Source organism: Notothenia rossii (genome assembly GCF_949606895.1).
Source record: "Notothenia rossii genome assembly, chromosome: 5".
Classification (NCBI taxonomy): Eukaryota; Metazoa; Chordata; class Actinopteri; order Perciformes; family Nototheniidae; genus Notothenia; species Notothenia rossii.
In genome coordinates this window covers 68838900-68861056 of record NC_136903.1, presented here as the reverse complement: position 1 = coordinate 68861056, position 22157 = coordinate 68838900, and the positions used below count along the sequence as shown (strand labels likewise).

Below are 22157 nucleotides of genomic sequence, written 5' to 3'. Positions count from 1 at the left end.
ACTACAGAGACCATATGAGGACAGACTCTGAGAGCAGCGATTAGCCTCCTGTACTAACTCCAGCAGTTTCCCATCTCTTCCTCTCTCCCTCCCTCCCTCCATCCATCTCTCCCCCTCCCTCCTTTTCTCTCCCCCTTCCCCCTTCACTCTCTTTCTCTCTCTCTCATTAAATGAAGGTCAGCAGCTAGTAGGCTGATGGATCTGCTTGTTGCTGTGGGCTTCCACTCTTCATGAGAAATATGGTCATTAATGTCAGCCGGCAGTTGGACTCTGGCCTTCAGGCATGTGAGGAATCATCTAAAAGAGAATTACATTTAATTATTTTTAAACACATCTTCTACAGGTTGCTTCCTCTGGCTGATTCCTTTGGATTTTACTCATGTATAATCGTTCAGAGGCCACTGCATGGTGTTCTTCATTTAAACACACCAGGGCTGAGCTGACACACTCCTACTATGCATGTCAGTCATGCTGTTGGGGTTTGAGAAGGAGGGATTATGCAGCTACTTGACCACTCTGTGACATCAGATTGTTGTTCACTGCATGACTGAGTATTAGAAGTGATATGATGCCCTTTACTTACAGAGTCTCTAAATTGTGATGTGAAACCTGAATATCTCATCAAGCGTTTTTTATTTCAGTATTTCAAACAAAATCATGAACTTCACTAATGTTTTTGAATCATTAAAAAAAGTAAAGTTACTGGAATTTGGCACAAAACATAGAAAGGCAGCATTTAAATACAACCATATAAAACGAAGCACAGCGGAAAAGAAGAAGTGGACATCTTCCATTGGACAAACAACAGTATTCGGTCTCTGATCACATATTTGTTGCATACAGTACATGCAGCTGTGAGTGAGGAGCTGTGACTGTCAGACAAGAACTGTAGTAGTGACACAAGCGCAATATTGTGCAACTGTTAAGTTCCCCCGAGAGACCTGAGCATGTCAGAAATGAACCTCCATAAAGAAAACTGCTATTGGTGGGGGGGAAAGGAGCCCATCATACACAGCTTTAGCCATGCCTAACACTGGAACCCTCTATAGAGACATGGTTGGATTCCGACTGCGCGGCATGAATGAACCTGCATAAGGCCCTTAAAGATATGAGCATGATTTTTTTCCACAACACCGCTAGCCAAGACCATACAATTCTGAGGCATTACCAGAGTACAACTTATGATGCAAGTTGTTGGATGCCATTTTATTAAACTTTTGACATCACTTGTTGTACACCAAAGAATAAAATCTGTTTACCATTATTTTCATTTGAGTTTAAACCAATGTGGAGATCAGTAAAATAAGTTATCTCCTTTATTATTCTGGACTATAATACTAAATCCTATACTATAATACTTATTGTATATCTAAGGTAAAGTACTTTGAACTACTGTACCATATGTTCATATGATTTGTGCTGTAGAAAAAACTTAGCATTAGCTTTGTACAAAACATAGAAAAACTGACCTCTTTAACATTTCTGGGTAACAAAGTGAAAATATTGTGTTCCGTTTGTAGGTAAGTCAAACTATTTGACATTGTAGGTAGAAGTGATGGACGGTGTATTTTCCATACCCTAGGGAAGTACTTCTACTACCTCTACAACTATAGAGTATTGCTAAGGAACTATCTTTTGGTGTCCTGTGCTAATACAATCCCAAAATGCTAATAAAGACATGAGTCAGCATCAATTGATCCTTTAAAAACAAGTCAAATCTAAATGTGTTTTTCCCAAAACAGTAATAATTCAAACATTTAAATGCAACGTGCTATTATAGCCAACTGTGTGGAAAGCCAAGTTTGCTGAATTGGCCTCATGTGGTAAACAGTAAGCACCCTTAGGAACAGTTACATTATTAAAGTAGATTATTATTATGCAGGGGCGCAATGATTACGAGGCCATGTCATCTCTAGAAGCTTAGGGAGACATTCTTCCCACAGCAGGTCAGCAAAAGAGCCATACACGACCAAAAATTAAGATTAGCCAATTCCAAAGTAATTTTGTTCTAATTAAATATGATAGAAGAACAGTGAAACTCATTTTAAGTAATGATGCTGCTTGTCTCTCAACAGTTCACAGACATGCTGACACATGCCTGGAATTGTCTGCTGATCACTATCTGAAACAATAACATACAGTATGTGTGGTCTTGAATTTCAAGTTAAAGGGTCTGCTGTCCTGTGGGGACAGTGACTTGCTCATCGCCTCCATACCAATCTTCCCAGCTGGTTTGAGGATTATATTTAAATACCTCCCTGTCACAAGTTGCTTTTCTAACCTTCAGGTTACCTTTTGCCCGCATTTGCTCTACCACAGAAACTGTAGTGAATTACCATGCTCTATATTATTATCCTTTGAGTGCGCGAAGACTCCATGGTACTTTAGAAATACACAAACTGCTGACTCTTTGATTTCTTACATGAAGTATTTAAAGATGTACAACTAGACATCCAACAGTTGTTTACTAATGGGACTATTGGGAAGGGAAGTTTTCATTGATTTCAAGTATTAATATCAAGTATCAAATGGCAAATGTTAACACTCATTTTACTACTGTACATTACTGCTGGGCTGCTGGTCCAACTACAACATTAATTGAAAGCCAACTAATGCAGGGTAGATGTGGGGTCTTGCAGACTTGAACATCATTACAAGTGCAGGATACGGCCGGTGACCTTTCAGCTTCATTAAAATATGACATGCTAATATCCTTCGTGACAAACCAATGTTAATAGAGCGTTCACCAAATGACTTCCAACTTTACCGACTGCAATACTATCTCCTTTTACATGATGAGTGGTGCAAATGAATGTGAAGGATCTATTTCAAGTAAATGGTTGGAGAAAAAGGCAAAAGGAAGCTGGCTCATTTGAGAGGATGATATTGGTGTCCGAATGGCCTGGCAACTGAATCAATGATGTCTGTACATATTGTAGATATTTGAACCAATAAGAGGACACAATATGTGATGGATAAGAAGATTTGACACACTAAAAAGGTCTGAACTTGGGGTAGCCAGACTATATGTCCTCTCTTTACTGCTTTTAGGTTTGTATCTGAAATATCTCTTACTGACATGAATGCTGAATAAGCATCATTGACATATGGGGAAAATAGCATCAATGTCTGCCACTCCTACACAACACTCCCATAGTCCCTTCCAACCCCTACCTTTTGTTCTCTAATGTTCACATCAAACACAGCTTAGCACCCCTCAGCCGGCAGTCTGTCACTCAGCTGACAGGAAGGTGGCACTGTGGAGGTGGGGTGGAGCCACTGGAGCTACCCATGACAGGTAAATGAAGGGTACTCATTTCTACAACACTGACATGTACCTAATTAGGTAATTATTTGCTCACAATGTGTTTGCTGTGATAATGCTTATTTCAAAGAATTTCGCATGATTAGCAGTTAACTTTATTAAACTCAGCTGAGTTGCATGCAGTGCTAATGAGCACTGGAGTAAAGTACAGCAAAAGATGTAAGACAAAAATCTTCAAAAATAGTCTGATAACATATTCCTGATGAATTTGCAGAACCAGATAAGAAGACAATGGCTTTTTAATAATATATGTGTTGCATAACACTCCACCTTGGCCTTATTAGCTGACACATATATTCTCACATTTTGGAAATTTCGTGACGAAAGATTTTCAGACATCAAAACATTGTTTCATAATGTTTGCCCTAAAACTGTCAGACCTGACTCAGATAAAGCACACTGGGATCAGTTTTAAACAGTGTCAAGGAAGCTATTACATTCAAGTAATGTATTTTGATACCATCACTGTTACTTTAGTTGTGGTAAAAACACACAAAGCTTACACCAAAGTGCTGCACCCAGAAATGCAGAAGCACACTCTACTTCACGCTGACCAATAGGCCTCTGTAGAACTCTGGAGCCTCACTTCCTAGCCTCTCTTCTTAAATTTAGACATGTGAGAGTAAAGGTTGTCCATGCTTTTCTGCGAGCTGGGGTGGGCTCCCTAAAATGAACACTAGTGGAGGACTCCACTCCCAGCCACATAGCTTTCATCCTTGGCCAATGGCAAGTGTGGGTTGCTCCTGTCAGCTGTTCACAATGTGGTGTCAGCTGGCCCACAACGGCTTTGCCTTGTTCTTTAATTTTCTTCAACCCCTTTCTTTTTCACACTGTACTATTTTTTACTCATTTCACCTATTGCTGGCTTTTTTCAAGACCTGTTTCCTGTATGGCTTTCTCTTTTTGCCTGTGCTTTCTCTTGATATCCTTCTGTTAAAACCTTCCTCCTCCATCTCTTCATCTCTGTCTTTGAACAACAGGCATCACAACAATGTCAAGCCGGCAGGGTGCCAGCTATGATTTTGTTTTAATAGCAGACTGTCTGATTTTCAAAGCCACCCATTTCCAGAAAGATGGACATAACATTTATGTCATTCGGGGCTTTGTTGTTGTTGTTGTTGTTGGTGATGGTGGTGGTAGTGGCAGTGGTGGGGGGATGAAAATAAACATGTCACCAGCAGCCACAATGATGATCCCTCTTTGCAAAATGACAGTGGTGCAAGACCACAGCCGCCAATCAAATCGACCCAGTGCATCAGCCAATAATCAAGTGACAATATGTCAATACATTCAAACTGCAGAACAGTAAGGAGGTGGAGGCTCTAACACACATGTAAGATCACACACACACAAACAAAATGTGTGTATATTATTCACCAATATTGTTGTGTTAATGTATCAACAAAACAAGGTAAGTGTCAACGAGCAATCACAATGATTGATGCATTGAAGTGTTATCAAAGCTGGTTAAGGTCAAGCTAGTTTTAATAACTGTGCTGCAGGGTAGCTAGTGAATTTACTTCAGGTATAACAAAAATCTTATTTAAGTGTTGATTATATTTCACATAATTAATCCACATCTCCCAACTAAAAGTATTACGTAAATGTAGTGGGTAGAATTCTGTACAAAGTAATATAACATGGAAATACTCAAGTCAAGTACAATTAACTCAAAATGATACTGAAGTACTGTACTTGAGTAAATGTACTTAGTTACTTTACACCTCTGCCGTTAAACAACTGAAGGTCAGATACTAGCTACCACATGATGTATTTAATTTGCCAACCCTCTCCTACTTGTTTTTTTATTTTGTTTGGGTGGGTCCAGCAAACTATCTTCCAACAGGGTCCCACAACATGTTATGAACCAAAATCCAACATTACATATCCACTGTTAGCAACTGTCGGCCAGCACCGTTGTTTTTGTGATTTTTCTTAACCTTTTATATTCATTTGTTGTCATATTTCTGAAGGGTGCATCTCAATTAAGTACTAGGCTGAAAATGAAAGTGGTGAACATAGAATCAGAGAAAGGGTAAAACCAACACTGTTTTTACAGAATGTAAACTACTTGGCTTGCTTGAAAAAACATTATTAATGCATTTGAATGCACAAATATGCATCTATATTCCACCACTGCTACATTATAGTTCCACCAATATTGCTCTTATAACCTTGCAATGAGAAACGGTTGTGACCTCTCCATATCTTAAAAGCCAGACTTGCATACCTGTTCTGTGTGCTGTGTGACGACTGATAAATGCCTTTTCCTTGTCCTGTTTCCATGATCTGCAGCAACAGGCTACTATCATGATGGAGATCTCTGTTAGGAAAATTCAGGGCTGCTCATTTGGAATCACTGTAAAAATTAAATAAATAAATGAACAGCATAGTTGAAATACAGTCTGAGCCATATTTGATTTGATTAGAATCGATGGATGTGACCGAAATGGTTTTCCAATCTTGTAGTTTAAATTGAGTAGGTTTTTATTTTATTTTTTGCTTTATGTCACTATTTAGTTTAGTGATAATTGTAATCTTACTGTGGACCACATTAAGTTTCCATCTTCCTGGCATACCAGATCTGTTTTAAAGGTTAAGTTGTGATTGCTCAGTGACACTTACCTTGTTTTGGTTGATACATTAACACAACAATATTGGTGAATAATATACACACATGTTGTTTGTGTGTGTGATCTTACATGTGTGTTAGAGTCTCCACCTCCTTACTGGTCTGCAGTTTGAATGTATTGACATATTGTCACTTGATTATTGGCTGATGCACTGGGTCGATTTGATTGACGGGGTTCTGCTTAATGAGCACATTTGATGCTCATACAACTGAACTTTTACTTGAGGATCTTTTCAATGCAGGACTTTCACTTGTAACAGAGTATTCATACACTCTGGTAATTCTATTTTAACTGAAGTACAAGATCTTAGTACTTCTTCCGTCTCTGTTTAACTGGTGTGTTTGGGGAAAAGACTACGTAGGATTGATTTCCTGCTAACGTTAAACGACAGTAATCCCCGGTGGTGGCTTTGACTCTGAAATGGTTCCCTGTTGAGGTAAGGCACAGCGTGAGAGAATCACAGCTGTCATTTCTTCTCCATGCAAACCACAGCCCTCCATGAAATAAGTTTGAGTTACAATGCCTTCACTAACCGTCGTGGAAATTGACACTTTCTAACGGATTGAAGTTGGTTAGTTAACTGACAAGTAGCCTACACGGTTTTGTTTTCGCCGTCGCTGACATAAACTCAAACTCCCAACTAGCCAAAACTTGTGCTAACTACCACCGCCTCGCCGTTTATGAAGTTAGCGGTTTGGTAATTATTTATTTAAAGTGCCCTACCTTTGATACTGATTCCCAGACCTCCAACATCTTGCTTGGTAACTCGCACGGTGCGCTTCACGTTGGTGATGGTTTCCGGGACCGGGGACAAGCTTAGGTTCGGGGGGTCTCCGTTGATAGCACCGGCGGGGTTCAGGGCTGGCTTTGCGGGCTCCTCGGCACCCTCCCCGTGGTTCAATGTGAGCGTGTCCTCGGTAAGAGTGGCCAAAACCCGGATCCAGCGGTCCACGGTCAGTCGAAGTTCCAGCAGTCCCGTTTTCTGCGCCTTCATCGCGGCAGCCATGTTCAACGCATTCCTGGAATAACTCTAGACGGGCTGGCAGTCCTGTAAAAAGATAGGGGGTGGAGGGATGGGGTAGGGGGCACACCACTCCCCTCTCTCCCCCCGACGTCCCCCTCCGAAGAGGTTTATCCAGTAGTAAGAAGTAAAGTTCATTGAGGGTGATACGATTAGCAATGCTATTGACACACACACTCAAAGTTCAAAGAGATGCGTGTTGAGTCCCTCCATTAATGAACTGTGAGCGGTTGAGTCACACTTAATTAAGTTTTGATTTATTTTATTATGTATTTCAAGTGCATTGAACTAGCCGGGCTCAGATCACAGATCTAATTTGTAATGTGCCCAACAGACACAAAATCACTGCACTGATATACAGACGTTCTATCATGAAACAAAAATAAAATCAATAGTGCTTCCAAGACCAGATATTGCTCTGGCTTTCCAGTTGAAAGAGCTAATATTAGGCATGACATCCACAAATTCCTCTTCAGTTTGATCTCTGATGGCCAAAATGTTAAAGGATGTGAATTAGTTCACATCCAACATTTTTATCAAATCTTGTTGCTCCATGAATCTCTCAAAAATAAAATAAAGAAGATCATGCTAGTGCCAAAATATAGTTCACAAAGAAAAAAACATTCAGGCTGGTATTGCCTTGAGAAAGCAGATGGAAAGGATAAACCCCTCCAATCAATACCCAGCAAAATCTTAATAAAAAGTACACAGGATGAGTATGGTGTTCTCTAAAGGGTTGTTAGCCCAAAGCTTTCCTCCACTAAATGAGTTGGCAGCGCAGTATGAGAACTAAAAAAGCTGAATCAATAGGCTATAGGCCAGACACTAAAACCTTATGTGCAGGATCGAGTTGCATAAGAGTGCAAGAACGTCTTAAAGAGACAACAAAAAAGGTATTGGCAAATAAATGTGCTGTTTTGGTATAAGAGGACATTTAGACGTTTAGTTGAATGGGTAGCAGATAGCAACAATGTAGGTCATTTACTTTGATTCACAAAGGGACTTCCCATCCCAGAAATGTACTTATCATTGATTTCGAGAATAATTTTCCACTACGGCATACAAGATTTGTCCCTGGATTGGGGTTAAGAAAATTATTTTTACTTTTAGTCATTTGATTGGCAATGATTGTGCCTAAGACACGCACAACATTTATTTTTTAAATAAATGGAAAAAATAAATATCTATGTCTAAAACACATTTGTAATAAGCTTTGATTTCAGCCTGACAGATCTGTTTGGCCTTGGTTTTGACTCAACTAAACATGAATGAAGTATTGCACCGTATTGGTGACTCAGCAAAGGTGCACTTAATTGCGCAGAGTAGACATTAACGACATGCGTGATTCACTGAAACTAGCTGATGAAGCAAATTTCCCATGCTCTATTGCATCTGCAAGGAATCTGCCAGCCCTTCAGCTGTGTGTGGCGGCCTGTGTTGCATCTGCTTCACAGCAGGTGAAAAAGCAAAGAAGTTCCAGCACCCATTTTTAGAAAACACTCTTCTGGGTGGGATAGTGAGGGGGCAATTGCTTCCTCAAGGAGAAGCAAGTTTGGAACATTGACCCAAAATTGCTCTCAACTCTTACCATGTTTAAAGATGCTCAACTGTTAATAAAACCTCCAAATAACCCAAAATAGGCTAAGCAGATTAATACCGCTGCTGCTGCATTCATTTGTAATTGGTAAGTTTAAATACATGTCATGGAGATGTATTTGTGTTTCCTGTTATTGAAATGTGAATGCATCCATTGAACAAAATGCACAGACACACTGTTTTCCTGTCAAACACAGGCTTTTTATAGGTTGGTTCCCAATCTCCTGTCTCCCCCTAGTGATCAAATGGCTCCATTACTTCCAGACTGACACATTTATATTGCTTGGCATTAGACAAGGTCATCTTTTTCAAGGCAGATATTTGGAAAGGATTCTTTTATGTTCTACCTTTTTTATTTATTTTTTATTTTACATTAACATTTTTTAGATTACTGTTTGATGCCGGTATTTTTGTTAAAGATCAAATAAAACAAGCTTAGTAAAACAGTGACTCTATCTCTAATGCCATGCTGTCTGGTGTTAGTTTATCTGACCTTGCAGACATTTTTTCACAGATTGATTATAATATGCCATAAATAGATTAATCTTTTGTGCATAAGATTAAATGTACACATATTCATCAACTCACACAACACCACGGTAATCTGTCCCAGGATTAAATGCACCACAGTTATTATTTTAATAGATCCAACCATATGTCCAGTGAAAATGCATATATTTTCCAAAACTAATCTGCATTATACTTAAGTCATGTAGGTTTTAAAGACTTTTTCATTTTTAACCCTTTCTTGAATCTTTAATCCATCAACCCAATTTCCAACCATAAATATCAGCAGTTTTAAAGCAAAAAAACACGAATGATAAACTGCTGTATGCTACCAGCCCATCAAACAAGCAAAAATAAACGTCAATGTTGCTATGTGTCTGCTGGATGTGTTGGCAGGGACGTTTTTGCTAACAGGAAACAGCTGGTTGTTGAGTTTATGTGCCCCCTATTGCCATTGAGAATGTATGTAAGATTAAGGAAGTATTTTTTTTTTTACATAAACGGTTGTTCTAAACATGTACGCAGTTTTTCTATGTGTCCCCCTAAACTTACACCTATTCTTGCACTGTTATATAATTCCTTGTTCAGTCAAAAACATGTGGATGTAGTATTTTGCACATGTATAGAACAACACATATATACATCTCAATGAAAAGGGGTTTTAACGACAGATCTTGCCTTAAGCAGTGCATCTACCTAATGATGTTGAGCATTATGACAAAGCGTTTGACCATCTGACCTCCTGTCTATACATCTGTCAGTCTATTCCTTTGTGATGTGAATGGCAGGTGGCCAGCCTATGTACCGGGCCTTAATATGTTTTCAAAGCTTCAACGAATGGAACTACAGGATTTGTAAGGATCTCTGACGCAAAGGAAGAGATGTCAAGGAAAAGACGTTTAGGACCTGATATAGTCATGAATCAGATAGAAAAGTTGCAGGTTATATGGGCACATAATATACAGGGCCTTCTATATTTTGACAGTGACACATTGGATTTTTTTTTAGCTCTACTCCAGCAGATTGTATACTATAAACAATAATCACTAGATTTTACATACAAAATAATAACAAGCATCTTATATGAATTTGATATTGATACGTATTGATATTAAATATTTAAAATGACACCAACATTATAATTGTCTTCACATATTAATGCATCAATAATATTCATTCATTAAAATAAATGTAATATCATAAGAGGGACAAAACCACATAAGGAGTACTTCAAGTACAATTTGTAGCAAGTACTTCTATACTTGAGTAAGATTTAAAATGCAGATCTGTAAAAACCTATGGGTAAATAAATGCAGATTAACATGAAATAAAGACAAGATTAGCAATGACAACAACTGTCTAGGATAAGTACATGTTGGGAAAATAACATAAAAAACTTTAACATTAGATATTATTGCTTTTGTGTTTTGCACAAAACATTATTTATATTGTTAACGATTATTTTTGTTTTTGGAAACATTTAGCTATTTATTAGATGTGCTTTGGGTGTGCTCAAGTTAATGAAGCAGATGTAAAAAAATAAAAAAAATAAGGATATATGGGTCAGATAAATAAATCAATGGAGATAGAAAAAAACAAACAATAAAAACTGATCACACTACAACCCTCCACTTGCCATCCTAACCCCCCGGTTCAATCAGCCACATATATGTATGTTTCAACTCCCCAAAGACAGTGGACAGTTGGGGTGGCCTGCTGATTAATTTCAACCTCCCCCTGCTTCCCTCTGCTTCCTCCTGCCATCCTCCAACCATCTCTGCATCCATCCCTCCCCACTCTGCTAAGGGCAACAGCTCCAGAGGTCTACCATATGGGCCAGTGTCTGAGCGGCTGACTGCCTGCAGCTTACGTGTGTGTGTGTGTGTGTGTGTGTGTGTGTGTGTGTGTGTGTGTGTGTGTGTGTGTGTGTGTGTGTGTGTGTGTGTGTGTGTGTGTGTGTGTGTGTGTGTGTGTGTGTGTGTGTGTGTGTGTGTGTGTGTGTGTGTGTGTGTGTGTGTGTGTGTGTGTGTGTGTGTGTGTGTGTGTGTGTGTGATTCCAGCCTGCACTGACTGTTAGCCTGCCCCACCTGTTCCCTTTATAACAACAGACCAGACCTCTCCACTTCAGTCCTCGAGGACAGGCTGGTGGGTAGATAGATGAGCTGATCACAGACACAAAGATAAGCAGATTGAGAGGAAGATGACGAGAGATATGCAGATGTGACAGTATGGGTTTGAAAAGATTTCAATCAAAAGTGATGGACAGATGAATTACGAGCAGTCAAAATCATATTATTGATAAGCACCTGCCACGTCATTAGAAAAGTCACCGGAAATGTGGTTAAAATGTAGCAGAGAGGGAAGTAAGTGATCGGAAATGGGTCAGAAGACAGAAACACAGATAACAGAAGACAATACTAGATCTTAAAATATGGAATAATTTATTCTCAAAAAATGAATGACAGACTGTGCACTGAACAGACTGTGGTAGACAGACACACCACGCTGCTCCCTAAACACCCGAGGACACAGGATAATAATGAAGCAGAATTCGGGGGTGATAATGAGAGGTCAAACAGAAGAATAAGTGTCAGGCTCGTACACCTGTGGCCCACCTTCTGCCATCTAAACCAATTTTTTTTTAACCCCCACCACTTTCAGTTACTCTCATTATAACCTACTGAATAATGTAAAGGTATATATGCATGAGGGATCCAAGCGAAGGAGAGGAGACAGGGCTGAGGGATGGAGGGATCTACATAATAGGGCTATCTCTCTCTCCATCTGGTCATGTGTTTATAATCTTCCCCTCCTCCTTTTTAATGCCGATCTATCTGTTTGTCTGTCTGTCTGACTGCCCCATCGCACTCATCAAACCCCCCAAACTATTTACCCCATCTAATAACATCCTGCTCTATCTACAGTCTGCACAATTTGTCTTGAATACTGTGAATGTTTGAATGCGTTTGTGTTTGTCTCTATCTGTGCATTTCAGAGTCTGTATGTATGAGATGACGCTAGCACTTTGCAGCCTCAGGAGAATTAACCAGGCGTCTGCCACCTGACCCCGTTGACTCCAACCATCCTGGGCTCAGCTGATACGCGTGCCGTGTGGCCCTGACATGAGGAGGACAAAAAAGCAGGAGGAGTGGGAGGAGGATGAGGACAGAAGGACCAGCAGGCAATGAATGATTATGATGACTATAGAGCCATCTTGCTGGCCTCAGTCCCCCCCCCCCCTCAACCCCCAGCAGAAACCTTGGTCTTGGCCCTGGCTCTGACTCCCACATGGGCTAGTGATCTGGCTCAGGTCGGCATGGGTCGGCGTGGGTGAAGTGTCACCACGAGGCAGGGTCTGGCCTGTCAGCTGTTGGGGGTGACAGGAAGAGAGAAGGGGGAGGGCAGAGGGGAGATGTACAATAGGCCAAGAGAAATAAATCAGGATAAGATAATTAGTGGTGAGTGGAATTGTGAAAAGCGAACTGAGGGAAAAAGAATGAAGGCACAGGGGAGACAAAAAGATAATTTTGGATGGAGCAGACTGAAACAATGAATACAACGGAACAGGTTTTGTGGAGGTGTCCTATCTGCCAGGCCTTATGCAATCTACAGAGCTCACGCAGATGGCATGACTGCAGAAAGTAGGGTAAACAGTCCCAGCTAATGACTTGCCCCCCTCTTGACTCAAACAGTAAAGTGAAAGAGCAAATCATTTTAGAAAACATTCCCTCAAGGGCATTAGGAATCTTTAAGGTCAACCAATGTACAGTTGAGAGGGTAAGTGAGCAGGGTTAGGAAGGGTAAATGTGCAGGCTCGTATATTCATGGCATCGTTCACAGTGTTGTTGGCACTGTCAGATCACGCCAAGGCAGTGATTACTTAACTCAGCATACTGGGCAGAGGGGGGCAGCAGTTCAGTTGAGGCTGAGGAGTATGTGTGGATAGAAGAGACATCTGCAGGTCAATAGATTTCTTTTATAGAGAGAATCATTATTATTAAGGGTTTCATGATGATTTTGATGAGTCAGAATTTCCGGTTGTTTTCCATAATTTGTGCTTTCACTCAAAATAGAAAGTGCTTGAAGCTTTATGCGCAGACTGCAGTTTGGTAGCTACGTTTTGGACCACTACTTTTAGTTTTCCTCAAATGTTAGCACTGCATTAGCATTAGCATTCATTTGGAGTCATGTGTCTTGGCCCATATTAAGTCCAATATTAACTTTTTTTTGAAGCTACGTTTTTTTATTTTAGCTTCCTCCATAGTGAAATATCAGCTAAATGCTTTAATCAGCTAATAATCTCTTACTTTGTTTGCCGTTAAGTGAGCCAGCTAGTTTACAATAGGTTTTAAGCGCATTTGCAGTAAACAGCGGACTGCTCCGCCACTATGAAAGCGATGAAAGTGAACAATCACATTAAAGTTAAAGGCGGAGAAAACACAAATATGAGCCGGACGTAAAGCATTGTTTTAAGCCCTTTTCATTTGTCTTTACGAAGAAGTATACCATTAGTGACCTGAAACGACTACAGTATACAAAACATTTTCCATTAGCTTTGCATGAACTTTTATTTAAAAATGGCAAAACACTTCAACATAAGTTTGCTTGGTGATTTTTTGGGGGATTATGGGAGACTTTTAACTTGTAAAAACGCTGCATTAGCTCTGTGGGGTTAAATTCAGACGGTTGCTTAGTCAGCCAGTAGGTCAGGTCAGCTGATTTGCAGTGTAACAGTCCTGCTGCTGTGATTAAAGGAGCTGTGACAAAGACGCTGAAAAGCAATGAAGGGGGGGGGGGCAATGGCCAGCTGTCACACAGAGGGACCATAATGACCACGGCAAATCCCACCACCGTCTGAGCCTGTTTCTTCTTTGACTTCGGCCTCCTGCTAACTGACTAGTCCTCTCTTTGTTAACCTGTCACTGAGCTTGTTGACAGGATGAGTTAGACGGACATTGTCGTCCCAATCAAAGGTTTCGTCTCGATTGATTTATTGTACGAGTAATTCACTGAATACATTCTACAAATGTAGATTGAGATTACACTGATTGATTGATTTACATGAAATAAAATAAATGAATGCTGTGATATAGAAAAGGGTAAAGATGAATTGTGTCTGAAATGGAAGCTTATGGTAGTAATTGCACTCACAGAAGGTTTGGAACAGTCATTGGAATATGTGACTTTAAAAATAAAGTTACAAATTGCTAAATATTGCAAATTCATATACAAACACAATGTAATGCTAACAACCAGGTGACCTATATCAATATGTTTATATTTCACATTTATTAATACATCCCTGCTGGTTCTATTCTGTAATCTAACCTTAACTTTAACTTCCCCTTCTTCTATAGTCTGCTCTGGCATTAATAATGTGTTTCACTCAGCATAAGTTGTGTTCATTTTATTGTTTTGTTTCAGGTTTTGGCATCTCAAACTCTGGAGGAATTTGTGTGAATGTGGAGGTACTTTAGCTTTCTTGTAAACATTAGTTCTAATAAAAAAGCTTCAAATGATTTTAATGATGCAATAAATAGTTAAATCTTTCAGGAAGTGAAGCGCTCACTATATTTTACCAAGATTAAGCTGTCATTATAGTTTATTTGAGGTATGAGTGTAACATTATCTTCTTTTCTTTGTTGAGTCTTGTGTTCTCAGGCAGGTGCAGGCTGTAAATGTATGCCTGCACCTGCCGGAGACTACGTGGGTGGTTCATCTGCAGAACTACAGAGTCTGCCCTTTTCATTTAGAGAGTAGTCGAGTTTCTTCGTTTATTTAAAGTAATTATCGAATTTGCATTTCTGTAAAAGGAAAAAGAAAAAGTAGTTGTTGATTTATTGCTAATAAAATCCCATTTGAGGATGCAAATTTGCAACTGTATTTCTAAGTGCTTAAACATCTCTCAAGAACATATTATGATAAGTACATTTAAAAGCATAGATCGGATCATGTGTTGTTCTGAATATCATGCATCATTGTTCAATAATTGTTAAAACAGCACCGTCAGCAATATGTGACTCACTCCTGTCACAGACACAGTAAGTGGTGACTCTTAGCTTCTGTGTCCCCAAACTGTCGCACCCCCTGATCCTGTGCTCCATATCAAAAACAATTAGTGGCCCCTTGGCCCCCGGCTTTACACAAAAAAAGGGGGAAACCTGTGTTCCCCACACACTGAGGCGGTAGCTGCTTGGCTCTTCCATTGCAGGAGCAGTAGGTAATGACTCCTGCCTGCCACAGTGGACCTTAATTTGTTATTGTAGCAGAGCAGCTGTGCAGCATGCTGCAGAGAGCAGGTGGCAGCCTGGCAGGGGTGGAGGATGGGGGGCTGGAGGGGAGGGAAGGAGGGGGAGGACAGGAGTGTGTGGCATATGTGGGTGGCTGTAGGAGGGGGAGGATAGAAATATGATGGTGGATGTTTATGTGTGTGTTGGGGGTAGTATGTCCCACAATCTTCTCAGCCGGCAACCGAATATTATGTTTTTAAAGAAGAATAACATGTGAGACTTTGGATGGAGTCCAGATCAGTTTGTCTTCCTATCCAGGCTATTGTTATGAAGATCAACAGATGAAACAGTTGTTACCTCTATAATATGTTATTGAGCAACATTTTTGATTCATCCCTTAGGGCCACATAATATCAAGTTCAATCCATGATTTTTTTGTTTCATCTCTCCATGTCCTTGCTTGTTCCAATGACAATTTGTGGAGGCATTTTTGGGCTATAGATTCTGGCTATGAAAAACAAAATCAATACACCAACAAGTCGAGGTCATAAACGACTTTGCTCAAGGCAATGGAAGTGTGTCTGCTGTGAGGATTATGTGAGCTGAGCACTGGTGTCCTATTGTTGCCGCTCGGAGTTAATCATTACAGAGACAACGTTTCCCTGCTGTAACCCAGCGTCATTGGCTTTCTGTTTTAATGCTGACAATTAGTACCGCCCACTTAAATATTCTTTGTAGAGCGAGAGAATAGATACCTGAAGCCTGCCGGTGAGTCGGATTGATGGTCTCCTGCAGATTCCGTTCCACTGTATTTAATTCAAAAGTTTTTTAATCAAGTAAAGAGCCAGTCGAAGAAAAACTGAAGGACCATAAAAAGACTGATCGTACCAGGCACCAGGCTGCAAGAGGAAGAAAACTGAAAAAAAACAAGGAGCATGGTCGGAATGCCGAGTGCTTTAAATTGTAAGTATGTTTTAAATTATCAATAACATGGTATATAATGTATTATAAAACTAAAGTGACTATTACCTGAAAGCATTTATCCACAGGTAATGGATATTTGCACCTGCACACTTTATACACCATGGTGAGTCAAAACAAATAGCCCAGATGTCCTTTTCTCATTTATATGTTTTACATAATTAAGGACCATAAATAATCACATCTTAAAGGCTTGCTCTGCCTCGTAATGAGCTTGTATTAAGGCTACATAATGCGGATAGAAAACACTCCCCTATTATTTTTTCAATTCCTTTTTCCAGAGCAGAGACCTTTGAATGTGTTACTTCAGATCATATCAAATGGTTATAATGACCAAACAAAAACTCACTCCTCCTTTTGTCTGCTTAGATCTTACGCTCATTAAGATCCATTAAAGAGTGAGAATAAACTATGCATAACACACACTCTATTGGATGCATTATCTCTATATAGCCCCCACAAGACAGCTATTATGCCCCCATTTGATTGAATAGCAGCTTTCGGTCTATGTGTCTATTCAGCGGAGGATTTGGAGCCCTTAATCCACCAGGCAAAGTTTTTTTTCTCTCTTTCCACCATCTGGACTTTACAGCTTTTTAAGACAAAAACACCAGGCGGTGTGAAACCAGGCTAGGGCTGCTGCTTGATGCCAGGAGGAGGTTTTTCCCTTTTTGCCTGCGGTTCCTGCCTGCTTTACATGACATCAGGGGTCAATAGTACAGTCCTTCAATGCAAGTGGGATCAGTAGGCCCCCGTGTGTCACTGCGACTCCCCTCAGGACTCCAGTGGGTCCCCTTTTCCCCACAGAGAAACAAATAATCGCATGACAAAGACATGACTGTAATGCTGATGGTCATGCTGTGGTGATGATGATGATGATGATGATGATAATGATGGTGGGGCTACAGTTGCCACCAGGGAGCAGCAAAGTGTGTACTGTAATTGGAAACTATAAACATTCATTTTGGGTTTCGGAAAACAACTGGTTTTGGTTCCAAGTATAACCCACAACAGATCAAAAATGTGTGTGTTCTCCTGTTTCACCGTAATCGTTGTTTAGGTGAAGTAATTTGATGTTTTGCAGAGGCTAAATAGTCCTCTGGGAAGCAGAGAGGCTCGGTGTACACTGGGAGAAAATGTGTTAAAGAGCATGTAGGCTCAACATTGCTCACACGAGTCAATCATTTCCATTCACCATTGATTCAATTAGCTTTACTTGAAAACATGTGGATCATTTGGAACCTCCGATAATTTTCCCTTTTGCCTTTTTCCTTCTTTTCTTTGGGGTGGGTTATAGAGTCAGATTCCAATCCTCTGACATTAAAAGGGGAAATAAACGACAAAGGGGCCCTGCAGGTTTGCATTAGAGACCTAATTGGTTTTGGCTTGAGTGGGCTGCTAGCGTTGCCAGACGTGGGCCCTTTGTGTTTTGCCATGTGGGAGAATGTGCCTGTGCTGGAGGTAGAGAGAGGTGCCTGCAGATCTTCCCTGAGTCATTCCTGCACAATGCATTGTTATTGTAGGCGGTTTTTATGCATGTAAGTGTGTCTGTGAATGTGTGTGTATGCACATGAAGACTTGTACCACAAATGTATATGAAATTAAACGCTAATGTATTTTTATGTGTGCTTTATATTCTTGTTTCTGTGTGTTACAATGTGTCTTTCATGCGATTGGCTGTGTCTTTGGTGTGCTTTGGTGTGTTTGTGTGTGTCAGGCTGCTAGCCCAGTATCTTTTCTCACTCCCTCTGGTCTCTGCGTGGGTCTTTTCCACCAGCACTACCACCTGTTTGTATTTTACTCTGGCCCCAGGGCTACATTGACTGCAGAACCTTCCAGATTTGCTCATCAAGCCCATCAGATCGGCACCCTTACCTCAAACCTGGCTCCCATTTCCTATCACAGGACCCATCTGGGCTGGATCCCCCTGTGTAGTATAGCTGAGTCAAGATGGTGTGTAGTTGAACTAGTTTGAGCTGGGTTTGATTTATGACTCACGAGCGACAACATTTTATTCAGTGTGCTGCACGGCTGGATTGCACTTAAGTGTTTGCAAAGTGTGGTTTCAGTAAGAAAGGAGATGTTTAAAGGCTGGTTTTATGGGGTCACTTTGTTGCCCAATGCTCCCCAAGTGAGAACCACAACAAAGAATCTGGCATCTTCTGTTTAAGTAGTAATGTGTGACCAAACGACAATTTAAACAGACTTTAATTACATGCGTCACAGATCCACTGTTATTGGGATACTGTAAATTTGAGTCCAAGATTTAATTGTATTGAAACATTTACAACCCAATGATAAGAAGAGAATATCATCTCTGCATCCTATTATCAAGTCCCCTTTTGTTTCATCGTAACCACTACAGGCAGCATCACCAGTCTATTCAAACAGATATGATTTGTCATGTTTTGTGAGACCACTGAGCTTTCTGTCCCAATGTCTGTTTCTAATTCAGCACACTGTTTTCCCCTGTCTATTACTTCAGACAGTGTGGCAACCTGAAGCTTAAAGAAAGAGAAAGAGAGGAGTGACCGAAACAGTTAAAGGGAGAAAAAAAAACAGTGAGAGCAGGGGAGTAGAAAGGGATTAACTGTCAGGGAGAATGTGAGGCTAATTGAAGCCAGTTTTGCACAGCTGTTTCTTGTTGCAGTGCGGCGCTGCACAGAGCGGCTGGGAGGATAGGATCCAGATGTGATCTTGCGCCTAGGATCACTCGCCAATAACAATCCTCAGAAATACCAGCCGTACAGGAGACGAGGGCTATTAGAGTGTCCGTACTCGCCCACCTCCTGACAAAACACCACTTCTTCTCCTCTGAAAGATAAACCTCGCTTTTCATTCGTGATTGCAGGCCTTAGCTCGGCTCCTGAGTTTTGTTAACCCTGTCTTTAGTTATACTGCCAGCCACCGCCATGGCCTCTGTATTCAGGTGTCACTTGGTAGCGTAAACATTGCCTTGACACATTTGACTATTCCAAAAAGGCGTCTTGCACGGTTTGAGAGCGGTTTTGCATATTTGTCATATGGCTTTTGAAACACTCGACCAAAAGGGATAAACTAGTCTTTTGTGTGTTCTTCTGTTTCATTTAAATCATCATGGAGAAAGGAATCATGTATCCTTTATTGGGGCGGCGGCATGCAGGTCCCAGGATTGTGTGCAAGCATTTATTCGGTCTTCTACTTTAAGTGGAGGGACATTGCCTGGGAACAAAAGGGCCCAGTCACTTCAGAGTGAATCGGAGTGGTCAGGCAAAAAATAAAATAAGCAAGTGAAAGGAAATTATTACCACATTATGCTTTTTTAATGCCCCCTGTTTCTCTGTTCCCACTCCCCACGGCTTTAACCCCCCTCCCATCATATCCCACTTGGCTCAGACAAAGAGGAGTTAGCATTGGTTCCCCCTTTTCTCCTTGCCTTCCAGGGTTACTCCAGCACTCCTTTCTCACCTCCTGTTTCTGTCTGACGTCCGGCCTCCCTCCATCCATCCCTCTTTGTTCCCTGTCTTTCTGTCCCCATTCCTTTTCCATCTCCATTTATCTGCCCTTATCCCTCTCTCCTTCCCTGCTTGTCTGTCTTTGCCGACACGCAGAGTCCAACTGCAGCTGGCCCATCATCGCCCAGAGGAAAGCTGACATCCAGCTGCGTATGAGATCTTATTGAAGACTCTGAGAGAAGTCTTAGTTCATGGTTTGACACGATATAGGCAATATCACTCTTGAAAAAAACACTGCATTGTAATTTTCCCATTCATAGTTCCATATGTCATTCAGCTTTTATTGTCAGTTGTTTTGCCCATAAACAATCAACCAAAACACTTGTAATGTTGTAAAGCACAAGCTATAAGCATATCCAGCAGTGTCTGACCCAAATACTTACTGCTGCTCATCCTGACAGATTACTGTGGAGATGATGTGTGGACTTGGCCTAGTCTCACTTTATCAGTCACAGGGAATTTGTCAGAGGATCATATCACTTTGGGGCTCCTGAATAGTGAGTTTTATAACTTTTGTCAAGTTCACCTCATCTGTCCCTTCTTTTATATTGCTCCTCCTGGGCCTGTCAGAGAACAGCTACACACATACACTTGCATTGCACTCAGTCTGCACTTGCTCCCATAGTGGAATGTGTTCTGGACGCTGTTGTTTATGTGTCTTGTCCTCAGCTGGTGTCCCTGCTTGTTGTCTTTGCTCTTCTTCAGCTAAATGTCATACCCTTGGTGGGTCTGTGAAGCAACAACAAAGCAGGTGCCGTAACGATTTCCTGCTGTTCTGGTTGGGGATTTTTTTTCAACAAAATGGTCGTCAAATCTTAACAGGAACCAATGGGAAGGCAGATAAAGGTTTAGTTCGACTTGTTGTGTCTTGATTTTCAAAAGAACCAGAACAAGATCAACTGTAAATACACCCCCTCTCTACTCCACACACACAGAGATTAAGGATTGTATTGCAACATTGACAAGCCCAAACATCCCTGAGGCTTAACCTTGGGAAATGCCAACACATGCCTCTGAACGTGTGTGAGTGTGTGTGTGCGTGTATAAGCAAAGGCAGCCGTTATCTTCCCTCAGCTTTAATTGAGCCCTTCAGAAATCCCCAAAACTATTTCACACACGCACACACACACACACACACACACACACACACACACACACACACACACACACACACACACACACACACACACACACACACACACACACACACATACACACATACACACATACACACATACACACACACACACACACACACACACACACACACACACACACACACATACACACACACACACAGAGAGTAAAGCCTGGAGGCTCTATCTGCCTGGCCAGGTGTTCCCGGCTCCACTGCCAGATGAACCACCTGCAGATCACAGGTGTGGCCATCGCCAGGGAAGAGAACAGCACAGCTGCTCTTACAGCCTTGGGGAGAGAAAAAGAGAGATGGAAGGTTTATATAGAATCAATGGCTGGTAGGAGGAAGCTTCACTCACACATCCGGCAAAGAAAATACACAGTATAAAGTAAAAGTACATGGTAGGTGGTGTCGTCATTCACTGTCCGTGAAGAGGACTTTCTCCTTGTTTGCCCTCTGGCGCTGTGCTTTAATTGAAAAAACTCAGTGTGATGACATTGAAAAGAGTAGGATTTGTTGTGAGCCTTGACAGAGCATTATGTGTCTTTGTAGGAGATATGTGTGCGATCTTTGGTCTATTAAGGCTTAACCTTTGTACTTGCAATCCAAATGTTATACTCAAACACATTTTTTAATCATGCTTTTTTGAATACTATTTAATATTTCAACACGGGGAAAAATGTACTTGTTGTTTTAGTGACTATTGTGAGAGTGAGAACAAGAAGAGTTATTAGTTTGTCCTTGTAAGGTGAGACCCACTGCGAAGACTTAACCCATAAATGATGTAGAAATGCAGTTTTGTACCATGATTAACTCCATATAAAAAAGGTGACAAAGTAACAACTCTTTTAATGGCCAGCTGTGAACAATACAAAGTATGGTAACTAAAATAAAGCCTGTTGTACTGAGAGGAATGTCCTGTGCCTAGTTACTCACTGTATGTGTTACGTCTGTGTGTGGGCTTGTCCACATCTTAGCGAGCGCCCGCTCTTTTAACACCCAGCGTCTCCCAAACATGGAGTTGTTTATGGGCACTATTCATTTTTATGTGCCAACAATTGGGTGAGGCTGGCAAGTTCTGATCCGCGGTATCATTTTCCAATTAGCGAAATTGCAGCATTTAAAAGTTTAAACTGTGAGTGCCAATAGATTGATATATCTGACAGCGTATCTGGTATATAAGTTAAACAAGAGAGCGGCTGGACAGACTTGCAAAGTGCTTTGGTTGTTGA

The 22157-nt window shown here is 40.8% G+C and overlaps 2 protein-coding genes across 2 annotated transcripts in view; one reads left to right on the top strand and one right to left on the bottom strand.

The window, feature by feature from the left end:
* snta1 (syntrophin, alpha 1) overlaps positions 1 to 7180 on the bottom strand; it is a 43341-nt gene extending 36161 nt beyond the window's left edge. The window contains exon 1 of the mRNA XM_079682994.1: positions 6682 to 7180. Within this exon, the coding sequence (XP_079539120.1) occupies positions 6682 to 6964 (283 nt within the window). The 5' untranslated portion in view covers positions 6965 to 7180. The remainder of the gene's footprint in view (positions 1 to 6681) is intronic.
* Positions 7181 to 16145: 8965 nt separating this feature from the next.
* cbfa2t2 (CBFA2/RUNX1 partner transcriptional co-repressor 2) overlaps positions 16146 to 22157 on the top strand; it is a 31078-nt gene continuing 25066 nt past the window's right edge. The window contains exon 1 of the mRNA XM_079682992.1: positions 16146 to 16275. Within this exon, the coding sequence (XP_079539118.1) occupies positions 16248 to 16275 (28 nt within the window). The 5' untranslated portion in view covers positions 16146 to 16247. The remainder of the gene's footprint in view (positions 16276 to 22157) is intronic.